General features: G+C 26.7%; 1 protein-coding gene across 1 annotated transcript in view; it reads right to left on the minus strand.

Annotated features, from left to right (window-relative positions):
* LOC107447342 (putative receptor-type tyrosine-protein phosphatase mosPTP-1) overlaps positions 1–10,867 on the minus strand; it is a 128,684-nt gene extending 117,817 nt beyond the window's left edge. The window contains exon 1 of the mRNA XM_087155087.1: positions 10,578–10,867. Coding sequence (XP_087011213.1) covers positions 10,578–10,644 — 67 coding nt within the window. The 5' untranslated portion in view covers positions 10,645–10,867. The remainder of the gene's footprint in view (positions 1–10,577) is intronic.
* Between the last annotated feature and the right edge of the window lie 726 nt (positions 10,868–11,593).

Consider the following 11,593-nt stretch of genomic DNA (forward strand, 5'->3'; position numbering starts at 1 on the left):
CTATTAAGATTGAGTCCTAGAACAAGAAAATACGATCATTAGATCAAAGTTTGGTGGAAATAATAGTTATAATTGAACATGAAATCCTCATTTTTATCAAGATTAAACATTTTTGATTTGAGGAAAATATCATTTAGGTAATTTAATTCATAATAATCTATCTTTACAATTTCTACTAGTTACCTTATAATGATTTTCTAAGTTAAAACTAGACAACCTTTTGAATATTTGTTCTCCGATTTCATGTTATAACCAGGAAAATTTAATTCGGCTGTAATTTAGAGAAAACGTAATTTGAAAAAAAAAAAAACTTTCAATGAGTCTAGAATTATTAACTATACGCATAACGACTCTAAACAACGAATCGAATTACTGTAAAATAAAATTAAAGTTGATTATTTCTTTTATCCTGTTTTATTCAGACGTTCTTTAAATTAATTACAGTCAGAGAAGTAAGCTTTAAACTTTATGATGTAAGGAAAGTCACAAATCACAAATGTAAAAGTCACAAACGCAAACGTTTCATCTGAAGTAAATTTTCAGAAAAGTAGTTAATTTTTAAATGATATATGATCTCTTAAATATTCTATAACATTTAAGTCAAAATTCAAGAAATGGCAAGCCATATAAAAAAAAATAATAAAAGGTGTTCGTGCATTTTTATATTTAAAAATGATAATAAGAAAACACCTGTACATTTCTGTTAATTTAAAGAAAAAATAAAACAAGCATTTGAAATTTTTATGCAATGTGATGTTGACTTAATAAACTTTTTAGCTACTTATTTACTTATTTATTTATTTTTTATTTTATTCATTTATTTATTTATTTAATTTTTTTTTTCTTTTTTTTGAGGATTTGGAATTCGAATCTCTGATCGAAATAGTAAAAACGATATTTCTACGAATTCATAAAACAATGACAGATTAGGGAAAATTTGAAAAAGCATATTGATTTTTTATTTGCAGTTTTATTTACATAAAGGGCAAGCGATTTAATGAAATAATAAGTGAATGCGAACAAATTTATATTCCAACAGATAGCAAATAAATTAAGGCGAAAAAAAAAAAATTTTTAAATTAAAATATATATTTCGAGTCAATAGAGGAAAACCACTTTTAAAAAAATAATAAAATGCAAAGCAAAGCCATAAAAAAAAAAGTTATTATACAGAAAACATTACATGGGAATAATTACCGGAATTCGCAATCTGGCTTCCTGCCCCCAAAGAATCAGAAAATACAATTTCATAAGTAAACAAATAAATACAGCTGTTTTACGCAACCAACAGTTTTCACTCAACACCTACTCTCCCTTCACAGATATTAGCACAAGAATTTAAATTATAACTCCCTCAAAAAATCTCACATCAGATATTTATGACATTAAAAGTTCAATTGCATCGATTATTTTAATTTAAATACAATAATTTTCATGCTTTTAGCACGTTATTGAAGACATTTCACTACATAATATTTTACAATTTCTCTTAAAAATACTTTAAACCTTTAAAATAAAAAAAATAATGCAATTTTTTTAAACTACTTTTTTGTTTAGTCAACTAAAGCTTTATTTATTTATTTATTTATTTATTTATTTATTTATTTATTCCTAAAGGATTGTTTTAAATTAACGCACAAGAATGAATCATAATCCGTGTATAATTTTTGCCCTGTGTATATTTGTTTTTTTTAAATAATCGGATTTTTACGTTCTGAAGTCAATCTTAATAGCTCTAAGAGTTGACCTTAAATGTGCTATTCACGAAATCAGACTTCAAATTTTACTTTCTCTAAATAAGCATACGTAATTAGATAATTTACTCTACAGACTTAACATAGCAGACATAAGGGGTAACAGTACCCTTGCAACATTTTTTTTTAAATAAAGGTATAATCATTCATTTTGTGAATGCTTTACATGCTCAACTAACTTATAATCAATAATTTATCTTCAAAAAATAATTTAACTGTTTAATTTTTTTTAAATTTTAAAAATTATTGAAAAAATTCAAAATTTTTAAATCCTTAAGGCTTTTTTATTTTAACATATTTTCAAAAAAAACTTTTCTTAGTGCTTACAATATTCATATTAACAATTTTGTACATTCATTTGTTGATATATCAATTAGAATATTTTTTTAAAGATTATTTTGTAAAAAAAGTATAAAAAAAAAGTTTAAAAATTCATGTTAGGTATATATAACATGCTGTGAAAATTGTAATACCCCATAAAATGCTTATTCCATGCACAGTTTAAATAACTGCATTATACTCAAAATAAAAAAAATTCCTTAAAAGCTTTATGTTAAATAGAAAAAATTCCTTATGGATTTAATTAAGATTAGAACAAAAAATTATCATCTATAAGAAAAAGCACTTTAAAGTCTGTCTGCTGAGCAAGTTTCTGTATTAGGGCAATCTAAAATCATTCATAATTTTTTTAAAAACGTAGATAGAGTGATTTCTTTTTCAGTGCATTTGAAATAGTTTGAAGTTTTATTATAAGCAATAAAAAAATTTTCGATATTTTGGTCACTTTTGGGGTACTGTGACCTCACACTTTAGATAATTAACCATTACAATATATAGTTAGGTAGCAATCTGGAAAGTGGGGTCCTAATCGTTAAGTCAAAAGAGCGATCGGAAGTTTGAGCTTAATAATGTTAAGTTCACTTTGATGAATTTGGCAATAACTCTCGAACTATTTAACTTTTGATTTTTAATTGATTCTCAAAAAATTACCTTTTGTTTTGTTTTTTTATTTAGAATTTTTTCTTTTACATAGGAAATTTTCTTTCTTCCATGAAAGGTGCCCATTACAAAGAAGAAGGGAAAAAAAGAGTTGTCGGTCTATCGCATCATGGCAACAAGAATTCAATGCTTGTGAGATATTTGTCACTGTTGAAGGACATAATTTAATGGACAATCTCAACAACCACGCAAGTTGAGAGCAGAAGTAAAATCGTGATTCCCAGGGCACTAAAAATCAATGACCAGTAGTCGCCACTCACATACGGCAGACATGCAACAATCCATTTGCTAGACATTTTTTTCCCATCTAATTATTTTTTTCATTTGTGCAGTGCTACTGTATAACTAAGGTAGGTAGCTAAATAAAATATAATTTTCATTTAAATTCATTTTTAATGTTTAGAAATAAATAATTTTTTTAACTTTAAAGTCATGTTAATTTATTTGAATTTAAATTCATTTCTAAAAATTTTTAAACACAATTTTGATTTTTTATGTGAGTAAAATCAATGAAGTTAAAAATGAGGAAATTATCGAAATAACGGGTTAGACAACATAACTGCTGTTTTCGATTATTTGCAGTATTTAAAACTCTTAATGAATCACAGTTTATCAACTGAAAAATAAACTGAGCTGTGATTTATTTTAGAGAATTTGAAAGAGTACCCTTTCAAAAAAAAAAAAAAACGATATGATAAATTTTTTTTCATTACATATATACTGACAGCCTTATATTTCATATTTCATTTAATTTTTTATTACACTTTTACTAATTTCTTAAAGATGCTTAAGTTTGTCATTGTATCTATAATATTCATCCTTTTTAACAAGAATGTAGTAAACCTAGTCTCATGCAGGTTTTTGATTCATTACAATCTTACAATGATAGCCATTTTACCAGTGCTCCGCCATTGTTTTTGTAAAGCATCTAGTGGTCCTTTTTTGTGATTACGAAAAGGTTAAAAATCACTGTGCTACTCCACTATGTGGTCATACGCAGTAAGAAATTTTTGAGCTCACTGAATTATATATAAATTGCCGCAACCCTAAATTCAACGATAAACTAAACCATACTATCATGCAAACTAATCCTTCTTAAATTTGATTTCACGATATTATGGTTCAATTCGAACGGAAATAATGTTTACTTTAAAACCTTATTAAAGATACAAGTGTATATACAAGAGTATTATGGTTCAAGATAGAACTTTTTTTCACCAATTCATTCTGTCAAACATTATAAAATTACGAGCAAAGTAATCAATATAAATGAGGAAGAGATAATAGATAAAATAATGTCGGAACAACGTTATTATGTATTTAAAAAAATATATGTATGATTGTTAACATAATACATTGTTAAATTCCTAAATTTAGACTTTCACTTTTCTCTGAAAAATATGACATTTTCCTGTATAAAGACAAACAGAAAATTACAATTAAAATATAGGATCTAGGAGAGACATAATTATAGCTGCAATTAGTATATTTTTACCGCTCATCTTTGTAATAATAAAAAATATGACTCTGATTTGTTTGTTTACAATGAATTATAAAAAAATTATAAAAAGGTTATTTATACAACTTTTAAATCATCTTAATTATTTTTTAAAAAAATTATATATTTTTGTTTCTAGAATTCATATCCTCTCAATCAATCTTAATGACACTGAAAATTACCCCAATGGTTTATTTCCGTTTATATTGGCGGTTTTTCGGATTTTTAGCAAAACTAATCACAGTAAAATTATATATATATATATATATATATATATATATATATATATATATATATATATATATATATATATATATATATATATATATATATATATATATGCTGTTTTATACTCTCATGACTAAAAAAAAAACTGTAGGTCTCCTTTAAAAAAAAAAAAAAAAAAATTATTTCGAATTAGTTTCGGAGCAATTAAATTTTTAAAATTTAGGTTCTTTTTATACAATCTTGTGTTTTTTACATAAGCAGCTCTTGATTGCTTTTTATTATATGAATGAATAATTTAAGGAGCTTATTTAGAATTCGGTCAAATTAAATATTTCATTCAGCAAAATGGTAATTAAACCTTCTCAGCATAAGTCAATGCCGTCCCTAATTACAATATCATTCTTCATCATGGTTGTGATTTTGTTTCACTTTAAACTCATTCAAAAAACCAACCCAATATCCAATGGGAACGTTTTGATAACAAAGCTCAGCCCAATGCCGCTCATTGAATGTTGTTTCATAAAATAAACAAGCCATCGACCAATGGTAAATAAGGCAGTAAGATAAAAATTAAGCGAATCATATTATGAGCTTAGACGAATTATTTTTATAATTTTTGATTTAAAAAGGAAACATGTTCGCAAATAACAATTAATTTAAATTAAATATAAAAATTACGCGTATATGTATAATAATAAAATAATAATAATAATAATAAAATAAACATTTTAAAAATCTATATACAGTCGAACCCCGCTATAGTGAACCGTCTGCGGACTCAGTAATGTGTCCACTATAACCGATGGTTCACTATATCCAAATTTTTTGAAGAATATTTTTTGCATAAGACAGTTGAATGATTGAAAATTGGCTTTGCAATTTTGCATAAGTTATTTAAAAAAATTTTAACTAATTAACAGATAATAAAGCAAAAATTAATGGAAAAAGTAATTACGTCGCTAAAAATTAGTTTTATTTTCACTTTTTATGAAAAAAATTTTTGATTTTTGATTGAACACAATTTGATTACAAATTGAGTTCATCAATTTTCTTATCTACAATGTGCAAAGAATGCAAGATTTTTACATTTTGAACAAGATTTCGAACCATCTTAACAAAGCATCTTCTACGTTTTCTCTTTCAGCTCCACGCAGTTTTTTCGATGAAACAATGTTTATGTCGTATGCCGCAAGAATTGCACTTCGATTTTTCCAAATGTTTGAAACTGTAGATTTTGACAAGGAAAATTCCTTACACAGTGTCAATTGATTGGTTCCATCATTAATACGCTTTACAATTTTAACTTTGTCCTCTATCGAAAACGCTTTTCTCTTTAGAGAATTTGCCATTTTCACTGCTTTTGAAATAAAAATCTTGTCTGAAATAGATAATGTAAGAATATGAAGAGAGCAGCTGTAGAATGAGTTAAATTGTTGACCTTCTTGATTGTTAAGGGGTGATTTGTAAAGAATATGGTTTGAACAGATAAGAAAATTCCAAAAATTCAGCAGGTGGCCAAGTTAACTAGTTGTAGAGCAAGCTTGGGGAAAAGAGATAAAGAGAGGCTTGGCAGGGAGGGAGGAGTATAAGATAAATGATCTGTTTGACATTTATTACAGTATAGTTAAAAGTGATAAGCATAAAGGAGAGTAATATGACACATTTTATAGGAAGGCATTCATTTTCAGTCCCAACACCTACAAGTTTAAAGATGGAGGACTGAAAAAGATATTTAAAGAAATGAAATTTGAGTCCACTATAACCGAGTTTCCAAGTTCTAAGCTGTTCACTATAAGCGTTAAAAATAACATTATTTAAATAGGAATACGGACGGGACCGCTAAAAAAGTTCACTACATCCGAGTGTTCACTATATCCCAGGTTCACTATAGCGGGGTTCGACTGTATTATAAAAAGGTCTTAAAACGGACTTAATTAAAACTTCATTCAGTGAAAAAAGAAACTAAAATAAGAAATCAGCCCCTAGTTTATTATCAAAATGCGGTTTTACTTTTTAAATAAAAGATTCGGGCAAGGAGGGTTATTTGGATTTTTTACAAGATAATATTCTTACATGTTGTGGACGTGGGGGAGAAACAGTTGGGAACAAGATGTGATAATTAAATGTCTATGATTTTTTAATATATCTGTCGATTATTTAATATAAGTGTTAAGTTCAAAACACACAAGCAGCACTCGTTCTCTGGAAAATAAACTAAAATATAAAAAACAGTCCTTAAAAAATTTCTAACACCAACCCTAAAAAGAAAGTGAAAACAAAACTGCGTTAAACTATTAAAGCCAAATCAAGAATAAAAAAGAAAGAGTTTCCTTTTAAGATAAAGATTACCTTTTAAAAAATTTACCGATTGCTAAATAAATTTTTCTGTAAAGAAAAATGAAAAGAAAATAGTTTTTTTTTCTCCATATAGTGCCGTAACAGCTGTATAATAGATTGGCAACATTAGTCACCGATTTTTTTGGTTTATTTATTTCTGAACAAATATAACCCTTCGATCACAAAATGCTTTTTCAAAAATATGTCGAATATAGAAAAAGATATAAAAAAGCTCTCTTACATAAAAAAAAAGAAGAAAAAAAAACACTGTTCTGTGCAACTTCAAAAGAAAATCACAATATTTACAATACTTTTGAAAAAGCATTACAAAAATGTTGCCAAAATAAAATAATAAAAATTTGGCATAACCTCAAAATTATCGCGCCAAGTTCAGTGAAGATGACACTGTACACATGTAGCAAATGTAGACATGTTTTATTTATTATACAGAAAGATATCTGAAATATTATAAATATGGGTTAATTACTTATAAATATTAATGGAGCGGACTTTATGTTTCTTTAGCCTTTAATGTCGCGATTCTAAAATTATGATCAACGTACTAACAGGAAGTCTGCTTGCGCCATCGCGAAAATTATATGCGCCAGATTTTTTTGTCAGACTCATTCTTCTTTACCTAATCGCTTTCGCTTTCGTTATCGTTCAGAAATATAGTATTTTTAAAATAAATTTTATGTTGTTAAAAATTTCTGGCCTTTTCCCGATAAATGAGTAAAACGATGGAAAATTACACTTGTAATTTTAAAAAATTTATAATTTAATGAAAAATAAAATAGGTTAAGGAAGTTTTAAGAATTTTTAAATATTTCGATTGTTTCTATTTAATTTGTTTACAAATTTATAAAGTAATGGAAATGCATGACATTTCTTAAATTTTGAGTTCAATTTCGAAGAATTTCGGTAAAAAAATATTGGTAAAAATTATTATTATAATTTTTTTTTCCCTATTTAAGTTAGAAGAATCGTACGAGATTTGGATTTGAGTAGATATTTTTATTTTAAAAAAATTATGCTGATGCACTACAGAAAATATATTTTGAGTATTTATTAAGATTAAACTGAATAGAAAAGTCTTGAATTTCAATTGAATTGCATTTTAATAAACAAAACTAAAAGTATTCTATAACTTGATTTTAGGAATAAACTCTGACTTCTAAGTTTTCATTTACTTATTATCAATCTATTTTATTTCTTATTTTATTCATTTCTTATTTTTATATTTCTTATTAAAAGAATAAACCATAGTTGATATTAATAGTGTGATAAAAAATATATGTAAAACATGTTATGCTCTTTCAATGCTTTTTAAAATAACTCGGCTAAACGTAAAAATACACAATTAAACATTATTTGTTGTGTATTTACAAATTATAAAAGTGACTACCCTGAATCAGAACTACAAACGTGTCACAAAAATTTCTGCTATCTGTCGCAACTCACTTATTGATATTTTGTCTAATGTTCTACTGAAGTTTTGTCTAAGGTTCTACTGAAGTGTAGCACAAACCCTTGTCTCCAAGAAAAACCAAAACGGAAAAATCCATTCGAATAAATATGAAGACAAAAATACCAAAATTAATTAGTAAACTACTAAAAGTTAAATGTTGTTGTAGTTGTAGTTCATTTACGTCGCACTAGAGCTGCACAATGGGATATTGGCGACGGTTTGAGAAACATCCCTGAGGATGATCCGAAGACATGTCATCACAATTTTGATCCTCTGCAGAGGGGATGGCACCCCTGCATCGGTAGCCCGACGACCTGCACGCGAAGTCGAGCAATTTAATGAGGACCAATACCGCACATCCTCGGTCCCTACGCAGACTGATCCAAGTGGTCACCCACCCGCACACTGACTGCAGCCAGTGATGCTTGACTTCGGTGATCTGCTGAAAAGTTAAATGTACTTATTTTTAAAATAATTTTAATCCGTTTTAATAACAAGTCTCGAACTATTGTTGAACTTATAAATTTTAATATTAATTTTTTACGCAAAATTAAAAATTATTAGAAAAAATATTTTAAAAAATTTTAAGAGTTGCAGTGTGCTATAAAAACCTAGGGATAAAAAAATTTAAAAAAGAAAAAAAAATTCAGTTTTATATATATTTGAATAAAAAGTTTAAGGACATAAATTTGGAGCAAATTGACAATTTTTAAACTCTCCGTTCGTTGTTGTCAGAGAGCATGGTGAAGGCGCGTTACGCTATTTATCGCTAATTGGCTAAAATTCAATGTCGCACACTGCTCGTTAGCAAAAATTTGTCATTTTGTTCTAAATGGGGATTGCTATAGTTTTATTTCACATAATCAAGATAACATAATAGTAATTTTAACTACCTAGTTGACCTAATAAATTTAATAATTGTTTAAGAAATTTGTAGAAGAATTGTAAATTCTTTGTTTCTTAAAATATTTTAATTGTGCATCAAAAAACTATTGAAGTACTATATTTTTTTCCTTAAGTTTATAAATTCAACAATAACTTGAAAATATCAAATTAACGTAGTTATGATTTTTAAAAAAAAATTATACAAAAAGTTTCTATTGTTAATAATAATTATTGAGATCATATTATTTTAAATAACTGTTTTACGTTCTAATTCTTATTTCATTTAAAAACAAAATTATGGAAACATTTATTATCGTGCTTGATAATTTAATAGGCCACTTTACAAACCAAGAACATAATTAAAAAGTTATTCCAATTGTTTTGCGAAGATTTATTCTTCAGTAATCTATGAAAACTACTAATTCATTTAAAATTAAAAACTATTTACTATGGAGTAAATTTGAAAACGAAGAGAGAAACGGGTCAACAGTAAAAATTTAGTAAGTTTATAATTAGGGCAAATTAATTTATGTCTATAATTGGGGCAAATTGAGCTGTAATATCCCTTAATAAAAAGTATGCCTATTTCATGAGAATATAAAAATTAATTTATTTCAGTTAAATATTAACTATTATCAAATAATATAGCAATTTCTATGATTTTCAAACACGTATTTTCGCAGAATGAAATAGAAATAAAATTGTAGTAAAAAAAAATTTAAATTCAACAATAAAAAGCAGAAGACAAATATTATTTATTGCTTAACTTATTTACACATTTATTTCGAAAAATCTTATCTTCGAAATTAGCTTAAAAAACAACATAACATTAAATAAACAACATAAATAATTTTAACAACATTTAACTATCCATTTGACAATTGAAATAATAACATAAAAAATAGATAAAGTGTATCATTAGTAGTTTTTTTTTTCAGAATATTCTTTTAAAAAGTCTTTTTTAAAATAGGTACATGATAGCATTTTCTACACTATGAATTTGAAACTCAAAATCTGTAAGATTAATCTTAATAAAAATTTATAATTGAAATACACCCTCTAATTCACATCAATGTTGATTATATTCCTCGGAAGCTCATAATTATTCAAAATTTCTTTTATGTATATCACTGTCTAGTAAAAGGTCTTAGAAATTACTTTTTAAAAATAGCTGTTAAAAGTAAATTTTGAGATATGTAATGAATACTTTAGGTTCAAAGTAATGTTTTGAAGCAAAGAGAAATATAGTAACTAAGCTGAAACCATCAGAAGCATCCATTACTGTGGAGAATAAGACCATTTAATGCAAAACTAATAATGTAAATTACTGTAGCTAATATCATTCAACTAACCAGATATATCTATTAAAAGTATTTAATATAATCGAAAAAGAAAAGTAAAATCATACCGTGATAGTATCCAGCAGATGGGTGGAGAAAGATGACCATTATTCCACATATCAGGACCCAAGACATTTTTTATCCCACAAACCACAAAAGAACAATCACAACATAAACAAATCCGTTTTAGGATCATTTACTCCGATCTTCACGGAGCCCTCAAATATTCAACAGATATAAGAAAGCTCATTGAGTTTTTGAGCCGGTTGATAATCGTTTACTAAACGTCTTCGAAGATCATCTGAAATTTTAGAATGCATTTCTGTTTTTGAAATCGCCACTGCCATCTATCGGAAGAAACAGAAAAGAGTATTCTGTCTTTGAAGCAATGAAAGCCCGGCAGAGCTAGTCGATAAAAACCCTTGTTAGGTCAGCTTTTTTTTTCCCCTGTCTTTTTTCATCCGGTATAGGGAGCTTCGCGATTCTCTCATTTCCGACTTAGTAACTAATAAATTTATTAGTATCCGTCATTAAAGCTTTTAAGAAGGCAGGAAATAATGAACCTCGATTGTATATGCTTACTAACGAAAATACGTTTTCGCATTTATTGGGGATGAGCGTTTATTTCTGTAACAGCGAACGAACCTTATATGCTACATTTCATTGTTTACTTACATAAGACTAGAAAGGTTGAGTGATCCCCCCCCTTGTCCGGAACGAGAACATTTTCAAAAAATATATAAACTATCATGACTTAAGGAAAACATTTTTACTAATGTGTCTACAAGATTTTATGTACTAATAATTCCATGTTATTAAACAATACCAAAGAAGAAAAAAAGTAATATAAACAAAAAATAATAATTATATTTAACAAAAGGAAAAATAATCTGAAACTTTAAAAAAAAATTGATTTATTTTTTTCTCAGTAACCTTACTAAATCAAAATTGTCTTCTAATTCCAACTATCTTGGCGGAGGAAAAAAGAGGGAAAATTTCTAAAATAATATTTTTAAACTTGAAATATACCGATAGCAACTGCTAAATACTAATGACGGGAAATTAGTACAGACTTGAAGAAAAA

Source organism: Parasteatoda tepidariorum, chromosome 11 (genome assembly GCF_982258835.1).
Source record: "Parasteatoda tepidariorum strain Cologne lab strain chromosome 11, Ptep-v5.0, whole genome shotgun sequence".
Classification (NCBI taxonomy): Eukaryota; Metazoa; Arthropoda; class Arachnida; order Araneae; family Theridiidae; genus Parasteatoda; species Parasteatoda tepidariorum.